General features: G+C 43.0%; 2 protein-coding genes and 3 non-coding genes across 5 annotated transcripts; all 5 read right to left on the bottom strand.

Annotated features, from left to right (window-relative positions):
* Positions 1 to 238: 238 nt before the first annotated feature.
* On the bottom strand, positions 239 to 8335 carry fbl (fibrillarin). Its single transcript, XM_012818083.3, has 9 exons — positions 8221 to 8335; positions 7130 to 7297; positions 6474 to 6605; positions 6287 to 6381; positions 4897 to 5067; positions 2443 to 2575; positions 1526 to 1638; positions 781 to 926; positions 239 to 653 (listed from the first exon to the last, which is right to left on the bottom strand). Exons 1-9 carry the CDS (start codon positions 8228 to 8230, stop codon positions 629 to 631), a joined length of 993 nt encoding a protein of 330 aa, XP_012673537.1. The 5' UTR covers positions 8231 to 8335; the 3' UTR covers positions 239 to 628.
* Positions 2025 to 2161, bottom strand: LOC116222569. Its single transcript, XR_004164730.1, has one exon. It is a non-coding gene; the product is annotated as a small nucleolar RNA SNORA57 (small nucleolar RNA).
* Positions 5899 to 6035, bottom strand: LOC116222567. Its single transcript, XR_004164727.1, has one exon. It is a non-coding gene; the product is annotated as a small nucleolar RNA SNORA57 (small nucleolar RNA).
* Positions 6856 to 6992, bottom strand: LOC116222568. Its single transcript, XR_004164729.1, has one exon. It is a non-coding gene; the product is annotated as a small nucleolar RNA SNORA57 (small nucleolar RNA).
* Positions 8336 to 9867: 1532 nt separating the features above from the next.
* zgc:162160 (uncharacterized protein LOC561782 homolog) lies at positions 9868 to 23118 on the bottom strand. The gene is made up of 4 exons (XM_031576072.2): positions 22405 to 23118; positions 13876 to 14027; positions 12671 to 13523; positions 9868 to 10400 (listed from the first exon to the last, which is right to left on the bottom strand). Exons 2-4 carry the CDS (start codon positions 13960 to 13962, stop codon positions 9868 to 9870), a joined length of 1473 nt encoding a protein of 490 aa, XP_031431932.1. The 5' UTR covers positions 13963 to 14027; positions 22405 to 23118.
* Between the last annotated feature and the right edge of the window lie 2006 nt (positions 23119 to 25124).

Here is a 25124-nt window from a genome sequence, read left to right as displayed (position 1 = left end):
TCTTTACACGTACTGTTGCCTTTTGTGGTCCACATCTAACCTTATTCAATTCGATCGAAAGCAGAAACATAGAAACTTTTTATATATAAGCGTAAGCGTTTATAAGCATAACCATAGAACTTAAGGACAGTTTCCAGAAAATGCTGCTACTGAGTGCTGCGGAATACATCCTTACATTTTAATAGAAAAGGAGACACACTCGAAATCAGACAGATGGTCACATGCGATAGCGCAGTCCTCAAATTAAAAAACAGATATATCCCACTTTATTTGATCTAACATAGATGATTATCCTACATATAACAATTTCAAACTGAGAAAAAAAAAAACTTGGTACAAGCCATCAATGCACATTGGCCTATACCATGCGGTTATTTAACTTGTCATCAATAATAATCGTAAGCAACATGGAAAACTTTTACAGATATACAAAATGTTACTGGAGGATGCAGGGTGGAAATACTTTTGAGTAGACCAGGACAGCGCTGGTCTGGGTGGTTTAGTATCCAAATGTAATTAGGGTCCTTGCACATTGAGTCGTTGCGCCCTCTTGTGGGCAAAGCTGTTACAACAGCAGTTACAGAAAAGGGTCCGTGAAATAATAAAATGTGAAGATGATCCAATTAAATCATTTCTTCTGCTTGGGAGTTGGTCTGTAAGAGAAACACAACAATGAGTAAATTAATCCACTGGTATTCAAAACACCTATAAATAAGCCATATGCATGTAATTTCACCGAATACATGCAGAAAATGTCAATGTCCGACCATGTATCCTCACCTGTAAATACCCACAACAACAGCATGATCTCGCTCATAAGGCTCCAGTGTTAGCTGTTCTTGAGGCTTCATGTTCTCTGAAGCCATTTTCTTTACTTCTGCTGCAAACACAGCTTCTGGTGCTGCTGTTGAATCAATGCAGTTTGCCTGGAGTAAAAAAAGAAATCACCATTCGTCATACAACTACTCCTAATGGTGAACAAGGGCTGCATGTTTAACATACTTAAAAGTCCAAGATTAGTACAACAGCAAAACCTTTACAACATAAGGATAAACCTAAATCAGAGGAGATTAATGACCTCTGGAAAGATGCCCTTCTACAGCATAAAGTTTGCACACCAGAAAGCTGTGACCAATATGTCCCACCAGTGTAACAGGAAAAGTCCCACTTGGCAGTTTTTATTTGAGCAATATTTGCTCAAAATGGGTCAGACGGTATTCTTTACATTGGCAAATCTACCAACTACTGATTATGCTGATGGCTGATAACATGGCACTACGATCAGATAGTCCATCTGGCCAAGCAGAACGAAAGGGGGGGGGGGGGGGGGGTGCTGGGCCAACTGACCGTAACAAAGTGATTGACTTAAGTCATACATAACTGCAAACACGGCATTGAATGTCCTGTTTAAATGTGTCCAACTCCGTCTAAACTCTTACTGCCATTTTGTCTGGACATCTCCATTAAGTGTGCAGTGGAGAAGAACTCCAAGTAGTTGTGAAGTGCAAAATGCAGAGGTCCTCACCTTAATTGAAATGACAAAATGGCCACCATTTTTAAGGAAGTTGTGTGCATTAAGGGCCACAATTCTTGTCTGGTCAGGCTGGGCAACATCCGCAAAGATAACATCCACCATGCCTATAGAAAAAAAGAGGTGTGTGGGTTAGTTGGAGCAGGCTTCCCCACTGTAGGTCTAGACTCTAACAGGGAGTCACCCGATATGAGGCCTCAACTAAATTTGGGGAGCCATATAATACGCATCTCCCACAACATTAACAGTACAAGCATCTCAACATTCTCATTTATTATGAACCATTAAGTTATCATGAACATTTGTGTATCCATGTCAGCAATACAGAAAAATAGAATGTAAAAACACTTGGTAAAGCACTGACATTCAGTACACTTCTGGCAACAGGTGAAATTGAAATCAGTAAGCTGCTGAATCCATATCTAATAGCAGGGTAAGACTCAAATATATGGCAACGAGTTCATGTAATAGTTCAGCAGAATGGCTAAGAACTGCGTGTCCCAGCGATTGAGGATAGAACCAGCAGACAATAAACATGCTGGCACCGAAGACATAGCACCGGCACTGCTCTCCCTCCGTACATTGCACACGTGAGTACTGAACAACCACACATGTGCCAAGAAATAGAGGTCCATTTTAACAATTCCACAATGATGAGCATTATTATGACATTATTCCAAGAGAAGATCCTGAAGGTCCCTGCTGCACAGTTAAAGACTATCGGGAAAAGCTTAATTTTAAAATTCAAAAGATGCATATTTAACACCTAAGCATAAAGTTTTGTACAACTGTCATTCTACCAGAGGTATGCAAATGCACTTGTCTTACAGCAAGACATTTATGATGATCAGTCATACATACATACATGTGTACCAGGAAGCAAAATAAGAATAAAAACTTAAGGCACTTACCAACAAGCATGCGATATTTGTGGGGATGTCTGGCATCCTCAATGATGGGAATAATATTGGTCCTCTTTTTGGCAACGTTTAGTAGGTCTCTGCCTGATCTGTGGGAGAACTCCACGGCGTACACCAGACCTTCCTAAATGTAAACACACAAAGAAATCAATAATGAGATTCACCTAAATATACCACTCCCCCCATGTCAGGGTTTTTCCTGCATAGAGAAAATTTGGGCGCGCGCCTAAGCCGTTTTCCCGAGCGCCTACATCAAATCGCGAGCGCCTAAGGCAAAAAAAAAAGTCAGCGATAAAATAAATAAAAAAAAGCTGTCATTCATGGCGCAATTCAGCTTAATAGTGGTTTGAGCCCTCACCGTCGACTTCAAGGGCGCATCCCACCCCCTGAGCCAATCATTGAACAGAGGCTGCTCCAAGCTTGCCAGTTTAGAGAAGACGTTGGTTTGGATTTGAGATTTGAGCAAGCAACTTAATGTAGCTAGCTTTTAGCTTTTTTAAACCAAGGGACTTTACTTCAAAAATGTTGTTTTCAACCTGCTTACAAATCTGGTTAAAACAACTAGTGAAGGTGTTTTAGAATAATATTAATGCCATATACAATAACTGACTTTATGTTAACACCACTAATTAATGTTAGCTGTCTTAATTATTTAGCGCAATGCTAGCATGCATCTACCGTAATTCGATATTTAACCAAGGTAGCCTATTGTAGCTACTGCAAAATATTGATCGCGACCTGTTTACAAATCTGGTTAAAAAGATAAAGGTGAGCTGTTATTTATAGATATGAATTATTTCTCATGCATCTAATGGCTTACAGCTACCTGTAAAGCATCTAAACGTACAGAGTAAGGGAGGTTGACTGCTAAATACAGTACATTAAGGCAGCCACCAGTCTTTGGATAGCTCTCATAAGTGAGTTATTGTATATGGCATTAATATTCTAACCATCACACATAGGATATATAGGTACACAAACACACTGCTTAAATAAAACACTAAGCCTACTATCAAAGTATTTTTTTAAGATATTGTAGGCAACTGCTAGCTAGCTAAATAATGTCAGCAACTGCTAGCTAGCTGCTTGCTCAACTTCAAACCAACGTCTTCTCTTAACTGGCAAGCTAGGAGCAGCCTCTGTTCAATGATTGGCAATTCATCACGCGTGCAATGCATGTAAGCGAATATGGTCTCAATAGTATGTTTCAAGTATAGGCTACAGCCGAAACCTCGTTATGTTTTAATCAATAGTAATCGAGTTGATAAGCGTGTCTTCTTGTCTGAACAATACGCAACTGTGAGGTGCGCGAATGGACAGAGCGGCCAGCTGCCAATCAGTCAACTTGCGTATGCATCCTGACTTCATCAGTCGGCGCTGATTTTGAGCATAACATTCTATTTTCAGTATTCATGGCTTTCAATGTATTAAAATATCTGCTATGTTGAGGACATAAACAGGTGTAGGCTATTATTTGATTTGTCTACCCGTTTGAACGAGTACCAGTAGACCGCGGGGCCTCGGGAGAGGCAGACAACCGCATTGGTTTATCAATGAAAGCTCAGCTCGTTCGGAGGAGAGCGGATAGATTTGTGTTGCATCTCGAATATAATAATATTAATATTATCATTGATAAATAAACCGGTGCGGTTGTAAACTGTCGTTCCGCTGCGAGGGCCAGCCCGACGTGCACGAATACACCTGTACAAATGCAAATTAAATGTTCACTCAAAATGCTGACAAAAGTTTGATTTCCAACGCAGCCTCCATTGGTGGGCCAATAGAAGTTAAACACACTATTAAACATATTTGTGGACAGTTTTAATAATAAAAACAAAAAGAATGGTATGTAGGTTTGTATAATAAAAATGAATAGTAATAATAGATAAACTTGAATTTCATAATTTGTGTGTTACATTTCTGACCACTGGTTAGTTCTAGATTTTATTGATATACATTTCAGTAGTTTGCATATGTAGAGGTAAACCTTGATAATCTTTGAACCATACATGATAGCACCATGGGGCTTGGACTACTGTCAATCTATTAGCCTATCTATTTTAATCTAAAGTGTAAGCAAAATGATTTCCTGAAGCATATCCTCCATTATTTATGAAATGGTAACATGTAAGCTAATAAGGTGACATGGTAACACAGACTGTGCGCGCATAGCACCGAAGACCCATTTTGACCCAGGAAAAACCCTGCATGTCTAAGGTGGAAAAAAAGGACCATTAAAAACTATTAACTACTGTTAGTGTCTTAGCTGTCTAAAGGCATGGAGGAACAATATAATTATTTCCAGTACAAGGAATCTTGAGGATTGACAGACTATGGTTCCATTTCAATTAGGAAACAAAGGTAATAACATAAAAAATAGCATAAAACGTATGCAAGAAACTTGTGCGCATATACAAAATATGTATCTGAGCAAATAATACGTACCGGACCAACTATGTCAGACACGTGTGATACTGTTGTTCCTGATGCAGCTCCAAGGTACATGACTTTCATACCAGGTTTGATATGAATTTGGTCAATACCTCCCAAGATGGCTGCAGCCAACTTTGAGCGGAAAGGATTCCACGCTCTGTACTCAATCTTAGTTTCTCCCTCCTGGAATCAGAGCAATAAGTCTTGTTACCAGAAATCACCTTTCACACCATCATTCAAATGACACTTAAACCATGTTAAATTACAATGTTAAAATGCAGTGCAATATTGACATATTAAGTCATGAAGGATTCTACCATGGTTCCACCTCTCAAGTCTCTCCTGTGCAACAATTTGGCTGTGCAAGCTTGGTAACTAAAATGTACCCCCTTGTACTGTGTGTATATAAATACAGGCACTACAATTCCAAGAGCTGACAGTAGAGCAAGCTTGAAGGGTGGGTAGGCAATGTATTTTTATAACTATGTATTGTTTTATTTCTTGAACTTAAATTACTGACAATAAAGAGAAAACTAATTCTGTCATATGGCAGCTGCAGGGCTGTAAATGGCCTACCTGCGGGAACTCTGCCCATGCACTCAAAGCTAGGCAGACAGACATGTAGCTAAAGCTAGTGAGCCAGTTGCACAAGAATGACAAAGTGCAGCCAGTAATGATCTAGTCTGCTTTGGGTGAATTAGTTCCCTGAACTAGGTAGCCAATGTATCCAACTAGGTATATACTAGCCCAGCGCTAACGTGAGCTATGCTGTCGGCGTGAACTAATCGACTATGTTCACAGGTGTCTGCGCTGTAGTTGTGAGCCAGTGTTGTTTGAGGGTTATCCCATGTTGACCTACATTAGCATTGAATGGGATGTTTTACAAATGTGGTGATGTAGCTTATTTTAGTTATGAGAATCAGACATGAAGTAGTTGAATACGGCAAACGATGACTCGCCTGGCTCCTCTCCCCAACACTCTCATGTAATAGTTCAGCAGAATGGCTAAGAACTGCGTGTCCCAGTGATTGAGGATAGAACCAGCAGACAACAAACATGCTGGCACCGAAGACATAGCACCGGCACTGCTCTCCCTCCGTACATTGCACACGTGAGTACTGAACAACCACACATGTGCCAAGAAATAGAGGTGTAATACCATTTTCTTAAGCTTATTTGCATTATTTTAGTTATGAGAAGTAGTTGAATACGGCGAGCGATGACGACTCGCTCCTCTCCCCAACACTCTCGGACTCAAAATCTAGCTTAATCTTGAGGTTTCTCTCGATATTGCCTACCCTACCTTTAACAGTAGAGCACAATCTAGTCAATGTCAACCGCTGACTCGGCAAAGTTGTTGACGACAACAAACTGGAGACAAATAACAAATAAGAGTACTTACTTCAACACTTATTCTTTTTTCTCCGTAAACAGATTCTCCGATCACCATGTTTCTCGTGACCAGGGCATCTTCTTTGCCACGGCAAATAAACACACCTAAGAGAAAGTTAAAATTCACACATCGTTATCTAGTATTCATCACAAACTCAACTGCCATGAGAAAGGACCAAAATCGCAAATATTTTTACCTTCATGTCTGTGAGGCTCTACCATGACCTTCTTGCCCCCTCTGAAGCCCCCACGTCCACCTCTGGGGGCTCCTCTGCCTCCCCCGCGTCCACGGAAGCCACCTTCACCACTTGGCGACCTGAAACCACCACCTGTGCAAAAGGGATAAACAGAAAAACACCAACATAAAACATAACTCCCAGCTAGTAGCTGACATTACTTCTGACACCTTGGATAGCTAAACACTACTATAAAACTACTGTCTCGCTGTATTGATAAAACATGATAAACGTTTGTATACATTGTGCTTAACAAGTTTGATAACAAGTGTTTAATGAACATCTTTTAATCCCCTTGGCTGGCAGGCTAACGCTAGGTCTCTGACAGTAATGGCTAAGAACTGCGTGTCCCAGTGATTGAGGATAGAACCAGCAGACAATAAACATGCTGGCACCGAAGACATAGCACCGGCACTTCTCTCCCTCCGTACATTGCACACATGAGTACTGAACAACCACACATGTGCCAAGAAATAGAGGTCCATTTTACCATTTTCTTAAACAATTCCACAATGATGAGAATTATTATGACATTATTTCAAGAAAAGATGATGAACCCGGTTCATATTTACAAATGTTTCAACGGGTAAACCGGGTAATTGGAGACATCGACTCACCACCTCCTCTGCCACGGAATCCTCCTCTGCCACCTCGATCACCGAATCCTCCTCTGCTGCCACCACGGCCGCCGAAACCACCTCGGCCACCCCGGTCCCCGAAACCACCTCGGCCACCCCGATCCCCGAAACCACCTCGGCCTCCACCGCCACCACGAGGACTGAATCCTAGGAACAATTTGGAAACAAGCAGCTCTTTGTAAAACACACGTTTAAGAATGTACAACACTGATTACATTTTTCATTCCTATTTACAAAACTAAATTTGAATGCCATTTAAATGGAGTCAGCGTCTCATCTTCGTTTGCCCCAACACAGAAAATGTCGACTGGAAATGCTAACCTAAGTTGATTCACCGTCATAAAGCCTTTAAGTGCTAATGTACGTTGGGCTAACCTCCGGGAATTTACTGAAACTACGCTATGGTCTTCCGACACATTAATTAACTCTGACAACTAACGTTAATAAATACTCACGTGAGTAGATATACAAGATAAGCTACAACTAAATAAGGTGGCAAGATGCACGGTGTTTTGTCTGGGGTTCCATAACACATGGTCCATGCTAGAATCGAGACCACATGGCATCCTATAGCAAACTTGGTTTCCCATCCAAAACTATGTAAGACGACGACTTAACATCTTTGTTACGAAGCTGATAGGCAATGCTTCACAAATCTAAATCATTATTTTTTTTTTTCATTAAATCTAGTGACACGTGTCCACAGAACTACACACGTGGTTGCCCAAGCTAGCTTTGATGGCTAAGGTTAGCTAACGTTATGTGGCTGTAGGCAGCTTGAATCATTAACTTAGCTAGCTGATAATGTGAAACAATAAACTTAAGCGTAAACAAAGTCCACGCCTGGAATCACGTATATGTAAACTTTACAGCGAACTCATACAAGTAGCCATCACAGTAAGTGTGTTGAAATGTTTAAGAATTAGCTTGCTAATGTTAGCTCTGAAGAACGCAGCTTGCTAAAAGTTGCAAATTGACTATATTACGCTGCAAAATTTACAGAGAGAAGAGAGTAGTGACTTTCTGGCTACGTGTTTTTTAAAAGTAAAGGATTTGGAATTCACACTTACCTGGCTTCATTTTCACTCAGATAAACACAAGAACCAACTACACTCCTTGCCGTGTGTACACCAAACTCGTGTGTTCAGCCAACTCCCGCATGCAGCTGTAGGAACATAGTCCTTACCCACGATGCACCACGAGCATGTTGCATATCCAAGGCCCAGAAAATTGTATGTCGCCGCCTAGCTTCGAAGCGGGGCATAACATAGCCGCAAATCTTTTTAATCGGGTGAAACAGCGAATTCGGCCAAGCTATTTTATATGGACCCAAAACCATTTATGAAGAGTTTAATCTCAGTGGTGGAGTTACAAACACGTTTCTGTTGTCAGTCCTAATACATCATGTGTTACTTTTTTTTACATACTCAAGTTCCTCTCTTCTCCTTGTGACAGACAAAGAATTGGCATTGACTAGGCCTACTTAACTATATTGTTCGAACACTTTTAAAATATCAGTCAATTAAGGCAATGTCCTCCTCAGGTAACCGATAACCAATATTTAGACCAGAATTTCTTCAACTCATTCCACAAACATAGGCTAAGTTAACAAAACAAACACCTGGCTTACAGGTGCGCTAAAACAACGTTTGGAATCCTCGACTTGGCTGAACATTTAGAATTTGCGTAAATGCCATGATCGTTCTTTTATTCACATTGCTTCGTAAACATAGGTTATAGTTAAATAATTCATTTTGATATCACACAAAACTAAACATTTCAATATTTAATGAAAATCTGTGGAGAAATGCAAAGGAAGCTAGTGGACCAAAAATTACAAAAAAGTTTGTGCGCGACTTCAACAGTAGATGGCGCACCTTGTTGATGTTTAATTCACTGCCAGTGCGTGCATGATAAATAATATGACAGAGAGTTTTATGTAGTAATCTATGCCAATGTGTAAAAGTCTACAAACACATTCCCTGAAACATTCGGATTCAGCTTAGTTATAATATAGAAAGTAAAGGAACTGTTTACTGGCTATGTAAGCCAGGGAATATCAGAACGACAGGTCACTAACTGCAAGAATGATACAGTAATTATACAGTCAATATCTGCCCTTATGGTCATCATCAATGGACATCACATTGTGCTGGCTGATTTATTGTGTTATCATTATGAATATGATCATTATAAACATGAAATAATGCTATTCCAGATATGCAAAAACTTACAAACTGTAACACTGTAAAAGAGACAGGTATGAAAGAATGAAGAAAGAAGTAGTCAATAGGACCACTTAGCTCTCACAATCATATGTAGATTTATAAATGAACTCCTTTTTCTATTTGTATACAAAATGTAAAGCAAAATCTAATACTGGATGAATTTATCATTCCATTTCCAAAAACACATACAAGAGTACATATAGTATATGATTACCTCTATAACCAAAAATGTTCAACTTGTCCAAACTGAACATGAGCAATTGTTTATATGCTAGAAACTTCATGAACCATGACAAATGGAAATTAAGTTTAATTAATTTGAGTTAATTGATACATGATTCACACAGTGTGGACTAGTGAGTGAAGTTTATTTATGCCTTATTACATCCAAATGTTATAAGCCCTGCCTTGCTACTCTCAACTACCTCGGTAACCCCAGGCGAGGAGAGTAAGAGGATGTCATGGATGTGATTCACACACATAGATATGTCATTCTAGTCCGCTATCCATTTTGTTCACATCTCCATTGCTGACAGTCTCCCCATCTAGCTCATCCTCCTGTGCCTCCTGCGCCTCATGCACCCCCTGCACCTCCTGTGCCCCCTGCACCCCCTGCACCTCCTGTGCCCCCTGCACCCCCTGCACCTCCTGTGCCCCCTGTGCCCCCTGTGCCTCCTGCACCTCCTGTGCCCCCTGCGTCCCCTGCACCCCCTGCGCCTCCTGTGTCTCCTGCACCTCCTGCCCTTCCCCGTCTTCTCCTGTGTCCAGTGCGTCCTCTGGGCCCGACATCTCCTCCATGGTGTCATGGGGCGAGAGAGGCGGTATGGGGATGCTCTCTCCCTTCTTGGCCAGCTCCGCTAGATCACGGGCAGAGCACGCGGGGGTCGGTGTGGGGTAGGTGTTGTGGAAGGTGTCATAGTCCACCTCGTAGAAGCCCTCCTCCAGGGAGAGGACGGGGGTGAAGCGCTCGCCCCACAACACCTCCGAGTCCAGGTAAGAGCTGCGGGCTTGACAGGTCATCCCTACAGCAGGAGAGAGAAATGGAGAGGAGTAAGGGAGCACGCAAATCTACGAGCACGTTAAAAATCTATTGACATAGATAAATGGTAAGGAGGTGAAAAGAAACAAACACCAATTTGGCCGGCAATAAATAAGAAACTGTTGAGTTGAGTTGATGGGTAATAGAGAATTCTGGGAAACTATAATATTGATTAGCCTACCAGCTTCTCTGATGTGTTTCATGCTGAACACTCACAAGAGTGTGTGCATGGGTAGAAAGGGCTAAAACAGCTTCAGAATACCTAGAGATTTTTCAGGGAAGAACTTAGCTGACCTTGAAAGGGTGCTGTAGCCTATGATCTAAATTTGGAACATAAGAGGCTTTGGTTGGAGACGTTTTAAATGATCTGATAAAATATTTGAGTGAATTGTTCCTGTTGGACTTCACTGCAGTGATTCGCCTGATGCAGTCAATGTCTCTGCTTTGGTGAATTCAATTCGACGTTAAAGGTTGTGCCTCAGTTATTGTGCGAGCTTGTGAAGATCCTGCACAAGAGAATGGATGACGGGATGATAAGAACGCCATAAAATGAAGTTTCTTTTCAAAAGAAAGCAAACTTTATTTATGGTCTTTAAACAAACCCTGCCTCACACACAGCGCTGAATATTTATGTGTGTGGACTGCCTATTAATAGCATACGCGCCTCCTCTCATCTTCTGCTCAAGTGAACCTTGAAGAGCCTTGTCAATTACTCTCAATATTACCCACGTAAGTGAACAGACAAGCCCAAAGATCACAGAGGCAGAAACAAATACAGTCAGACTCAGACAGAGAAAAAAAAACGTACACACAGATAGATAATTTTGAACCAGAACGACCGATTGATCTATGTTAATCTATGTAATGGTTGATTCAGACGAGCCGCTGTTCCTGAGGCGGTGTAGACGCCTTGAATAGCTTGTCTTTATTTCCTTAAGATGGTATTCATTGTTCTTGTACAACACTATTCAAAAGAGCACAATGTTCTTTAGAGGTTTTTTCCTCATGAGAGCCGAACACTGTCTCTGTCATTTCATTTCAGGAGAAAATCCCACTTTATGAAATGTCAGGAATAGCTGGCAATCCGTTTCATTTATTTCAGGTCCCTGGCAGATTGACAGACAATAAAAAGAGCTGTGTTATTACACCCAGAGAGTTCATTGCTGGGTTATGGTGATGTTTGAAAGAGATTTCATGCATTTTAGTCAACAGTGAGAATGAGGACCCATCATTCCTTCTCTCCACAGATATACCAATGGGAGCTCTTTTCTTAATCAGTTGACTAATTCCTCCGGTATTTGGCTCCAAATTTAGCTAAGCGAATAGACCACTGTGAAAAGAAACATTTGTAACATGCTACATTTAGTTTTGGTTTAAATCGCTACATTAGGTTTAAAACAAAAACAATGTACTCGACTCAGACATTGCCCTGAGCTAAATTAAATGATATTCTTTTTCCACTGAAGTGATAAAGCAAGAAGCTTTATACTTTTCTACAAATTAAAAGCGCAAAGCAGAGAGTGGAAAGATTGAAGAAGGCTTATCTATGCCGCCCACTCTTCACAGTGAATCAGGCGAGGGGAGAGAGAGGAAGAGACGAGGAGAACAAGGGGCGTGGTTATTGGATCATGATTCACATTAGGCTTCCCCTTGCGCGGCCTCAGTTTTTTTAATTTCCCTCAGGCGGGCCTATTGACAAATCCTGGGTTTCTTCCACAATCAACCATCTCAAGGGTCCTTGACCCCTCGCAGTCAAGCCGGGTGCATTTACGGTGCACACTGGCACTAAGGACAATAGCAAAGCCAATTAGCAAGGTGTACTTTCAGCCTTTGTCAAGTGTAGTCACAATTCACACTAATTACTGATTTGCAGAGAGCCTCCACTGAGATTCCTGCTGGCAGTATTTGGTTCCCACGGGGCAAACATGTCTGTAAGTGTTGACACACATTTGCATTCTCGCTCACACACAATCGGAAATGGTGGTTATTAATTTGTTGTGAGTTATCGTGGTCAACTCCTACTATTAAAGGTCAGTTGGACAGGAGTAAGGGAGCGACTCTCTCCTCCGCCTTCTCTGAATGAAAATGTCTGTGCTGTAAACCCGTGTCTGTTGTAGTCCAAGAGCTATGACATGCAAATGTGTATGCGCACGGTCGTGCTTTCATGTAATTAAAACCGACACGCCTGCATGAATTTGCATATTCACCAGCTAGACGAATAAAGCGCACCCTCTCTCTCCAGGGGTCACTCACCAGTGGCCTCGACCATTCCCTCTAAAATGACCACGATCTCGAACTCCTCCCGTGCCAGCTGCTCTTGTGAGATCTCCCAGAAGGGACTGGTGGCATTGATCTCATGGCAGATGATGAGCGGGGACACCAGAAACAGGCGGTCGTCCCCCGTGTCGAAGCCCACATTGATGTCCGTCTGGTTCAGTGGGATGAACTCCCCTTCCTTGGTCTGTTTGGAGCGGATGACCTTGGCCCGGATAGAGGCCTCCACGATGTGCGAGCTGCGCAGGTCCCCGACGCGAAACATCACACACAGCTTGCCGTCGCGCACGGAGATAACCGCCGTGTGGGAGAACATGAGCGTCTCTGCGCGCCTATTGGGCTGGGAGATCTTGACAAACATGCAGCCCACCATAAAGGCGTTGACGATGGAGCCCAGGATGGCCTGCACCAGCAGCAGGAGGATTCCCTCGGGGCACTTGTCGGTGATGAACCGGTAGCCATAACCAATGGTGGTCTCCGTCTCAATGGAGAACAGAAACGCAGAGACAAAACCGTTGAGGTTGTTGACGCAGGGTGTCCAGTCATTGTCATCTGTGTGGTCTAAGTCACCTCGGATGTATGCGATGAGCCACCAGATGAGGCCGAAGAACACCCAGGTGGTGGTGTAGACCATTGTAAACACGAGCAGGTTTAAGCGCCATCTCAGGTCCACCAGCGTCGTAAAGATGTCGGTTAGGTAGCGGTATGTTTCCCGCACATTGCCATGATGCACATTGCATTTGCCATCCTTCTCCACGTAGCGCTGACGGGGCTTCCTCACAGCACCAGATTTCCCACCACGTCCGGGCACCATTGTACGACCCGTGGGTACCTGTTAGGTGTCGTAGAGAGAAGGAGAATTCAGCTTAGTAATGTTTTGTGTAATGCGAGATTGTGTAAGACTGTAGAGATTAATCTAAATGTGAAAGTTAAGAGTTAAAAAAGATTGATTCTCTCAAACAGATGTGAAAGTAAAGAGTTAAAGTTGATTCTCTCAAACCGAGTCAGAACATCTTTTGTCATGCGAGCTGTGTGAGGTGTGTGTGATGGAAGAAAAATCTTGACAGCATGCTGACATGACAGCTCATTAGAGATGAGTCATCATCAGCTGTGCAGATGAGAGTTCATGACTTCCATTAGACACAAGAGTTTAAGACCAGAGCTTTTCTAACGGATCGCATCACCTTGTCTTTGGGGTCGCTCCATTTCTTTGGCAACTTGATACCCTGTTTCTCCACATCCTGTCCTAAGTGGCCCTTGGAAGTGCTCATGGCCTGGGAGCCTGGGGGCCACAGCGGTGGAGGTTAACTTAATAGAGCAGCAGGAAACAGTCACACTGGAAAAAAAACACACAAAAGGAGGCGTGTTCAAGCAAACATCCAGATAGACAACATACAATATACACCATACAACATACATTCCAACAAATATATACATTAATTCTGACTAATCACTAGGTTTTATCCACATGTAATTGAGATATTTATAGATATACCCACAAGCTAGTATTGATTTTTTTTTTTTTTTACCACTGCTTCAGTCTCCGGTGTACTACTACCTTGCCTTATGCTGCCCTCTGAATACTTGTTCAGTTTAATGGAATATGCTGGTCTTTAGATATCCCCGCGGAGTGTAAGTTTAAGGCCAGGACAAAGTGCTAAATCGGTTAGCGTGGTTTATTTAAGGAGGCAACAGAAGCTTCCACCTGGGCCAGTAGGTCGGTATTTTATCAGCCTAAGCATCGATTCTATTCCCAGGATGTTTTAAAGGTCTCGTCAGTGTTTGGCCAGGCTGCAGACAGAGGCGAGCCAAGACATCAAGTCCCATGTGTCATTGCAGCCGAGCCAGAATCTCTGTTTTAATTGCACAATCTGTCATAGCTCCTAAACAGAACCCCCCACTTCTTCAGCAAGCGCCCTGAACAGCTCTCCGCAGTAGCACCTTGTTATGGTTCCCTGTTTGATGAGGGGTCATCTTGTGGTACACTGTAGTTGAAATGCACTCAAGTGTTGCATTTTTGCTATTGATCAGCTTCCAGACCTTAAGGCTTCAATGTAAACACACATTATTTATTCATTTAAAGACAGCTATGGGTTTATTCTCCTGTGGGTGCCAATAAGACTCATATACACTTAGCTGCACAATCCCACGCAGAACTCCCCCCAACCTCCTCTTGTTTGTAGATAAGAGAATGTGTAGTGCTTTGATGGCGTATTACATGCTTTTAACCTTAATCACTCAAAGGAGATCGACAGCATTCCTTCTGCATAGAGGATTTTATGGTCTGCTTTCTTAGATTGAAGTGGCACACACTGCGCTTGTTATATGAACAGATCAGTTGCTGTGTTGTGAATTTGGTCTTATTTGCAACAACTGAACCAGTCTCTGTGTTAAACAGAGTCCGTATTAAAGCACGCCTACACAGGCTATTGCAGATTTCATTTTGCCGTTCAGTGCTTTCACATGTTCTCCTGGAGCTCATTATGATGTAATGACATAATCCTGAGGTTTCAGTCACTGATCACCCTTGGAGTGATGGGAATGATATTGTTTACTGAACAATACTCAACTCCACGGTGTCCTGCACGATTCATAATACAGACACTGCACTCTACCTCCCCCACTCCCACCCCATATTCTCTACAGTGTGTTTAGCCAGTGGGTGCAGGTGACGAGAAATCGGGAGTCATTCATTAACATATACACATGGAGACGTTATTAACGAGGGGTCTGTTGAGGGGAGGTGAGGGCAAGGAGGGGGCAGGTCGAGACAGACGGAGGCAGAAGGCGCACGCCAGGAGACCACAGCTACACCTCAGACACACGGCTGTGACCACACAACCCCTGTGGAGGGTGAGGTGGAGGAAAAGAACATGAACAACCTTCAGGATAAACCACAGAGAGAGAGAGAGAGAGAGAGAGAGAGAGAGAGAGAGAGAAAGAGAGAGAGAGGCGGGGGGGGGGGATTCTGTGCCTGACAGTAAGTGCTGTGGTGTGATAGGGCATGACCTTGTGGCACAGGTTTGGGGTGTACCTCTCCTGCTTGCAGGTTTTTATTGTGATTTGACAGCAATCTAAAGAGCACCAGCGCATGACAACCCAATGAGAAATCACTGAGGTTCAGACAGGCACCAGAGCAAATATATCACAAGGAAAATTATTTAAAAACAGAAACACTGTAATTTTATCATTGTTTTTTATTTAATATTGTCAAATTATATTTGGCCACTAGATCATAGTGCCATTGCGATCAGTATAATCAAGAGAGAGAAATGATGACACTCTGACATTTAACAATGACCTTAGTGTTGCATTGCTTTTGAGAAACATAGGATTTACTAGTCCTGTGTGCAAATCCCACCCCCCCCCCCCCCAAATCTCAATCCCCCAGCAAGCCGTCCGACTGTGACGCCATGACAGGGCGGGCTACAGAAGACAGGCCGTAGCCCACAGAGAATGCTGACGCCACTGAGGGGGGTGGCAAGGGAGGCTGGAGGGAAGAGCAGAGGATGGGGTCAAAGTGAAATGTCACCAACTGGACCAGACAGACGATGCTCGCCCGTCCGCACGCCCACCCGCCCGCCCGCCTGCCCGCACGCCCGCCCGCCCACCTCCTCACAAGAGCCTCTTCGGAAGAAGAACCGGGTCCTTGGGACGCGTGGGCTAAAGGTCCACGAGTCACTGACTGGCAATTCGTCTGTTCTGGGCATTTCTCTCCCTCACAGTGTGTTTTTTTGCTCATTTCATTGCTATTTGCTCATTTCATTTTTAATCAGTCAATTTTAATGTGTTGCCTGGCAGAAATACTAATGGCAGGATGAAGCAGTCCCACAGAAGGCAATGGCCGAGAGAGACAGGGAAGAGAGACAGGGAGAGAGACAGGGAGTGAGACAGGAAAGAGAGACAGGGAGAGAGACAGGGAGAGAGACAGGGAGTGAGACAGGGAGAGAGACAGGGAGTGAGACAGGGAGAGAGACAGGGAGAGAGACAGGGAGTCTATTGAAATGGCCGACAGAGAGAGAGAGAGGGAGTGTAATGAAATGGTAGGGCTTTGTGTCCTGATAGTGTGAGTAACGCAGAGGAGGGTGCTTCAGCTCCCACTCCACAGTCTCTCCTGCGGAGTGGACCACAGCAGAGCAGAAGACTTGAGAGCTTATTCAATCCCAAGAGTTTAGGGCATGGACACGGTGAGGACATGCTCCCTCAGCTATGGATGATACAGATTTATATAAAATAATTATCCCCAAACCAGCTCCAAGTGGTGTGCAGAAGAGCTCTGGGATAGGGACCTTGTTGGTTCTATTTCTGTCAAAAGTAATTTACATAACTCTTTTTTTCAGCTGCTCTGACGAGTCTATGACTGCGGAGAATGATATTACTCACTAATGCTCCGGCCTTTGAAAATGGCCTCGAGTTCAGCTTTCAGTTGTGGTGAACTGGCTTCACTGATGCACATTGACATAATGCCTCATGGACAAATTGTGCGAGGGTTTTCAGAGCATGTGCTGCATAAGGAATTCCTCCCTACAGACCCCTACAGAGTGATACGCTTACAGACTCTGACGTTAGCTCAGGTCCAGAACATTCCAGAAAGCTCAATCGGTGATGAGTGGGCTTCTGCTGCCATTGCCCAGTTGAAATAGGTGGAAGGGATCACAAGGCTGTTCCCATGGACACATTGGAGGAGTTTAAGAAGAGCTCCCTCCAGCACAGTGTGTGGCAAGTGCAATTATAATCAGAGAGTACAGGAAATCCATTATGCATTTCTCTTCCCTGAACATATTAGATTTGCAGTCTGTGAGGACAAGTACTAATAATTGAGCTTCCATATAATTAAAAAAAAAAATGTATGTGTTACATGTTTACATGTGTATGAATATGTTATTTTACCTAAATGTGTATGTATTTTAGCTGATGCAAAAAATTGCCGACATTTAGAGAGGGGATGTGTGAGAAAACGAGGTGTGAGAAAAACGAGAGCTCATTAAATTCAAGAGCATTTGGGCAAAAGATTTTATTTACAGCAGAGAGCACCCTCAAATCGCCCACTTAAATTACGGAGTCCTCTCTTTAGTAATTTTACCCATCAATGTCTCTGCCCTCAAATTAAGTAACAGCTCCACACAGTGAAGGAGAGGACGGGGGAGAGAGACGCGCTGGAACAAAAATAGACCTGTTTCCAAGCCTTTGGTTTGCCAATGTTGTTCCATTAGGGTGCACACACAGAGCTGGTGGGAGCGCGGCTATCATCTCTTTTTCACCCAAACGCACACAGACGTCTCTGGCCGAGAAAGCCACACACAAGTTAGAGTCCTTAAAATGGCTTTGAATTTTGCTTTTTACTTTTTTTAGAGGCCCACTTAGAGGAGTTTAGTTCTCTCTTAAGTATCATTGTTCCCTTGGGAAAATGGGGTCCCTAGACAACTTAAGCACATTCCCACATTTTTTTGTGTACGAGGGGATTTAATTACAGCCTATGGTCATGTTCTTGTTCTGTCTTACTTTACTTGCTGCTTTTTTCTCTTCCCCGCCCTTCTGTCTTCTTCTCAGGGCTTTCAGGGACTTTTATGTGTCTCTAATTGGAGTCGCTGAATAAGAAGTAAAAACACAAGATACACACAGATTGGGATGCCATCGTGTCATTATCCACTAATAGCCACCCGTGATCAGCAAGTTGATGGAGCTGAATATTGTTGTTTTCCTGTTGTGTCATACATGAGCTGAAGTGCTCATTATTTTGTATAATCTTACTTTGTAACCCAGCCAATAGCTGGCACCAGACTCATTAGCAGTCATATTGGCTTATGTGAGGATTCAGGTTCACCTGCATGGATTTGAACTATTTTGCCCCACCAGATAGCCTCCTTCCTGTTATTAACAAACCCCCATTGGTTTTGCTCATTAGATTCTATCAAAGTATTACCTTGAGTTATGGGTCGCCTATTTCCCATGGCGCTATCATTAAAGGCAGCTTAATGAACTGTGTTTAGGAGACACACAGCCAATTCCTTTGTGGACTCTGGATGAGCAAGAGGACAGTTTGCTATTGATTGCCGTGGCGATTTGATGTTGCTTTGCATTTGACCTTTTTCTAATTTGCATCATGACCCAGTATTGCTTCAATCGGTCTCACATCACCTGTTTTGTATGCACATTTCATTCATTAGCGAGAAGATTGTCACTACCACTACCATAAACAGGAACCTCTGTTAAAAAAAACTGAGAAATATCATGTGTGCCCAAATAATTGCGAAGCAAACAAATCAGACATGGCATGTTGTGTAAGGAAAATAGCCACAGGGCTTTTGCCGAGGAACTGTTGCACCGTTCAGAAATCATCATTTTTAAACCTCCTTTGTGCCTCACTGAGCCTGTTTGGGTTTGAATCATAAAATACCACACTGTGGATAATGGTAACCGCCAGTTCTGCCTCACGTTGAGGCCAATGAAGCTCAACACAAAAAAAACAAATTTCCAATGACAGGACAGATGTGTCCTGCTTGTGTGAGTACGCTATTGTGTTATGAAAGGAAACAAATCATTTCACCGCATGCGGCTGACGAATAACCGGGCAACTGAGCACAAATGTTAATACGTCTCTTTCTACCTGAGATTGGGGACATTTTTATTTGGGAAAATAGGACGTTGTTCTCTTCCTCCATCACGGGCCACTCCAGTGTTTGGCGAGCGTGTCCTGGATAATTGTGTCCTCACAGAAACATGCACAAGAGGCACCGAAAACAAAGTTTTTTCAAAATGAAACTATTATTCATGCAGAATGCCTGTGCCTCCACCTGACCTCAACCCCACATTAATACTCCCACCCCCGTCACTGACTCCTATTTCTATGCTGATTCCACTTCAATACAGCTGAAGAGTGTGGAGAATCCAGGAACACGCGTGATTACACAGCAGCCAGAATTGATTGAAGTTTAGAAAACCTACTTGTTTCTGCCCACTGACCTTCATCAGGGCTAGGCTGATGTCTAGTGCCAAGACATATATTTTTTAAACTTCTATGATTTTTAACTGCTTTATATCCACAAGTGCTGCTGGATTCTCTACACTTTTCAACGATCCAACGTTTTCGGTGCTAGAATTACTATCGAACACAATACAGGACAGTTGACAAGATATGTACATTCAAACCGTTTACATTCAAAGATTTTACCTTTGACAATTCAATCACAACTCCTCCAGTTTATCACAATATTAGTGTGGGTTTAAGAAGAAAAGGTTTAAGTGGAGAAATGTATATATGCTGCAGTCACAGATATTGTTTTCAGTGTGTGGAGCAACTTTACTAATATAATTCGTTCCAAAATGAATAGCTGATAAAAATGCTTCGTTACACCAATAACACTGTTTAAAAAACAAAAAATATACATAGCATACCTAAATCCTACAAATGGGTGAGTGCTTGCAGTGCAGATCATTTAGATCTCTATCTTCAATTATATTGTGTAATGACAGAGCCCCATACTGTAGGCCTACCACATAGGTGCATGACAATAAGCTGTGGGACCTATTTGCACTACCCACAGTATGCTTCATTATCATCATCGCTGATTAGGGGAAATTAATCTTTAGAACATTACCGTAGCCAATTTAATTTGATGTGAAATCAAAAAGTGAGTTGTGTGAAATGGGATGTCTCACAAAAATATTAAAGGCAAAGTCCTTGAATATGATACATTACACTTTTCGTCGAAATCAGCTAAATTCCCCTCATATTCCTTTAGCTGTCCATCCATTGTGGGTTTTACTCAAAATAACCCCACTGCTCAGTCCTGGCTCTGTCAATAGGAAACAAACAAAGTGGCTCCTACCGAGCCACACACTCGCCCAGCCAATCAACAATGTTGCTTCAGGAGCATGGAAGGGTGGGGTGTATTTGATTGGCTGTTGACATCAAATATAAACAACCTTTCACTAGGATCGATGACTACCACGACCACCTCTACCGTCAAGAACATAGCAGGATATATGGACAAACCGTTTCGTTCATAATATTATGTTCAGGTTACAAGAGTGCAAGAGTGTTTTCCCCTTGTATTTCCTTGAAATGCATTCCCTTACACAGAGTACAAAGGAAGCCAAAAACAGGTCCTGCCTCAAGACCCTTTTCAAGAATTCAGACATGAGCTATGCCCAACAGACAAGACTAGAAAATTGAATGACTCAATTATTCATAACCAGTGGATGGCCTCTATACCATTAGCCCTGAGTTATATTCATCATTCTATTATTCCACTATGGTGCCAGTGGACCTTCCAGAATGACACTTAAATAGATTAAGTACAATTGTAGCTCATGACATTGAAGCTATGATACTGCATTGGTATTTTCTGGAATCTTAACATATTTCAAGTTGATTACTATACAGAACCAACTTTGAATTCAGATTAAGTGAAATAATTGTATGTGACTCTTTCTGATTCCCCTTGGTCTAGAGCAATAGCAGTCTCCTTGCTGTGGCTATTGGTGCCCATACAAGACTGTCACAAAATACAGAATTTCCGAGTGAAATGAACACTGGGTGCCTCTTTTCCTTCTCCATCTTTTGTAGTGCTGTTTTTTTTCAGTCATCTGAAACACAGATGTTAAAACAGCTATTATTTCCAGAACATCACTCAAGACGTCCTCAACGTCTCAAGACGCACCCTTGCATGATGCATCTCATTCCCGTGATAACTGCTAATCAGCTTGACTTCGTTTCAGGCCCGCCTCGTAGGAATCACTGATATGGATAACAGGACGTCTTCTGGACACGCTGCACCAGGCACAGACACTGCCTGCCGCCTGTTAGTTCCGGAATTACGAATTTACTCAACGCTGTAAGTGACAAAGACCGCCTTTGCGCATTCCTATCCGGCACGGCAGTGAATATCCTCTTTTGGATTATATAACAATTCATGTTTGAGAAAGATATCAAGGATGAAACCCCTTCTAAAATAGACAGCGGGCTGTGCACTGCCACGGGACTGTGATTAATTGTTTAAAAACTATTGCAGCGACCTGCAAAATAAGAATAAACCCTGAACCAAACGCAAACACACACACATACCAAGCGATTGTTTTCTGAAGGCTACTACACACACGCGGGCGTGTGATCCATTCATAAATTAAATCTGCTATTATGCAAACTCGTAGGTGATACTAGAAATATCAAATTGCTGGGAAACAAAACCAGCATACGGCCGTCCTCAGCAAAATTACACAAAAGAAGTACAAACGGGGAGTCAAGCATAAACGATAGAATAGTCGATTTGGGATTTACGCACATAAAGCCTTGAAATGAAATATTGCCTATCCTCGCAGAAAGTGGTAGGTTGATATCCCACCTCCAAAAACCAATGTTACAACAAAATATCGCGTCAGTGTGCACATAAAAGTTTATGAGGCTACAACACCCGTAACAGACCATTCTCCCAAGCCTTGAAGTAGCCTTTTGTAATCGTAAGATCTTATTGTAAGATATTACTTTCTTTGCTAAAAAACTATCACAATATCCTATGTAAATATTTAGGTTTCCTATAAATTCTATCGGATACCACATGCATGACTACATTGCAACATGGAAATATAAACCATATTAATCAATAAAAACATGCGTTTTTGCCCTCAGTTGCATCATAAAAAAGAACTGCGTCCCATAGAGAGTTATCTCGTTAAGCGAGAAGACAACAGGGCATTCAGGAATAGCTAGTCACCTGCACAGCAGAAGTGTGTTGATTCCTCGCCCGGACTGGAGCTCCTGGTAGGTCTCCAATGTGGGATCATCTGAGTCCGTGCGCGCCAGCAGGACGTGTCCGTGGATCAAAACACCATATTCTTCCCAAATGTGCTGTGATCGCTCTTACGGCAGGTTTGGCTTCTTATCAACGAACGCCTGTAAATATCTACACTGTCATGCCACGTCTTGTTTGATAGTCCCGCTGGCCGGACAATGAGTCGCGATGTTGTTCTGTCAGGAACCAGCCTACTCCTAGTCTCCAAACTGAGATCACCAGATCTCATCAACGCGAATTTAAGGTGGAGAGCATTTTTGATAGACTAGATGGAGAAGGAAATGTAAGCACATGGTTCTCTGTGTACGTTTCAGAACGATCTACGTTTATATGGACGAGACGGAAACGGGCGCAACGGCACAGAAGCTAGCGCGTAATGCAAATATCCCCTCCCCCTTTGCTGTCAGTTCGCGGACTGTGGCAACATTTATGTGCAGGAGGCTGAGGGCAGACATGTATGCGCGCCGCACTGGCATTGTCATACTTCACAGTGTCGCCCCTAATTGTTTTTCATGCAAGAGTTCCGTGATGCCCCCATTTGTGGTATAGATGTATCTAAAATATTCAAGTAGAAGCTATATAACACTCAGGTGGGTGAAACAGGAGTTGAGTGGTTTAACATTAGTAAGTTCAGGTGTATTTAGCACGAGGGAGGCAATACTTATTAGCATATCCACATCAAATCGTATGTTCAAAGACTTTAACATGTCCACACCACAACTCATTTTGCACCCATAATTATAAGAACATAAATACAGTGAATATTTCCATGAGCATTGATGCTACTCTAAGACAAAATCTCCTCATTTTGTGATGAAGTTTCTAAACAAAACCTAAATGAATTGGTGGTTTCTTTAAAGAAACCTAAGGAATTGGTGGTGTCAAAAGTCACAGGCAGTGCATGCACACAAGGGCACACATGTAATCACACACACACACACACACACGCGCGTGCAAACACATACACACACGCGCACACACTCACACTCACACACACACACACACACACACACACACACACACACACACACACACACACACACACACACACACACACACACACACACACACACACACACACACACACACACACACACACACACACACACACACACACAGTCACACAACACAGTTAGTTAAATACACAAACGCACACACGCACGCACGTGCACATTTACGCACACACACACACACACACACACACACACACAGGCACACTCATACACACACACTGAGGCACCAAAAGGATGAATAGGTCACTGGCATGATGGTACGCGCTTCACTGTGCCTCTGATCTTAGTGAGCCAAACCTCTGCAGGGATAGTGAGTAGTCTGAGCGGAGTGAACAGTATAGCAGATGTCATAAGGAGAAGAGGCCTGCTTTCTCCTGTTCCCAGGTGCTGCAGGGATTATCACAGCTCTCATCACGACCTCTCCCTCAGGACATCACAGGCCACTCCGATGCAAGCCAAATGGTGACAGTAATCTCTAGTCTCGCATGTCTACTTCTCTCTCTCTCTCTTCTCACTGTTTGAGAAATAATCCATTAGGTCAAGAGCAATCATAACGATCCATAACTTGTTTTTCTTTTTTGTATTGCATGCACTAATTTACACATATCTGTGACATATCCACTGGCACAGGTGCCTGGGCAAAGCAGAGGTAAACAAGTAAACAATAACCACAGCAAGCCCTGCACTGTCTGGTTAAAGTCGTAGCTCATTTCTTTGTGATGTGAAATCCCTCTAACTGTCACATATTACGGCACAAAGGCTATGATTTGTAGGCCAGGAAGTGCTTTTCAAATTTCTGGACGAGGACAAATGTGTGCGTGAGTGTGCAGGTTCAGCGGGGAATAAACAATGCTTTAAAGGAGGAAAACAGCCCAAGGTCTGCCAGGGCTGTGACGAATGCTAACTGCTTTTGATGACATCAGCCATAGGCGGCCCACATCTCAACGTCTTAAGGACTTTTCCAAGCCTACACGGGGTCAGCCTCGAACTGACCTCACTAAACTAGTCTGCTGCTCGACCACAATCTTTCATAAACGAATTCTCAGGAGACCATAAAACATCGTCTTTTGTTTTGTGAAACAACACACCACTCTACATTATTCATGCAAGCAGACAGAAATACATTTAGTCTAATTCATAAATACTCATTAAAGCATAGCAGATTCCAGTAGGCTGTCACCTCAGAGCAATACCAGTGCATCATGCTTTACGACGCCAGTAAATATCCCTGCAGCAACAGAAGACTCTACTGCCCATGGATCAGCCTATGCTTTTCTTCTCCCTGATGGGGGAGAGGGTTTAAATCTCAGGAGCCGGTGAGGGAATGGGGGGGGGGGGGGGGGGGATGCAGTGCCATGCCTTGAGGGGGACGTTTGAGTGGCACATTAAGGTTCCGACGTGGACCATCTCCGAGGCCACTGTTAATTATCAGGGGGAGAGGAGAGGGTGGGGAGGTGAACACTTGTCACCAGCGCACGTTGATATCTTCCTCGCTTGGCCAGACAGAGAGAGAGAGTTTTGTGTGAGGTCAGGGGGCTGTTCACCATGACTACAACAATCTAAAACATCTAACATGGAACATTGGAGTTGTGCGCCATCTCTGTATCAGAACCATTCAGAATCAGAATG

The sequence above is a fragment of the Clupea harengus genome, chromosome 11, assembly GCF_900700415.2.
Source record: "Clupea harengus chromosome 11, Ch_v2.0.2, whole genome shotgun sequence".
NCBI lineage: Eukaryota > Metazoa > Chordata > Actinopteri > Clupeiformes > Clupeidae > Clupea > Clupea harengus.
Note: the sequence above shows the minus strand (reverse complement) of the source record. Positions and strands in the feature narration are given on the sequence as shown.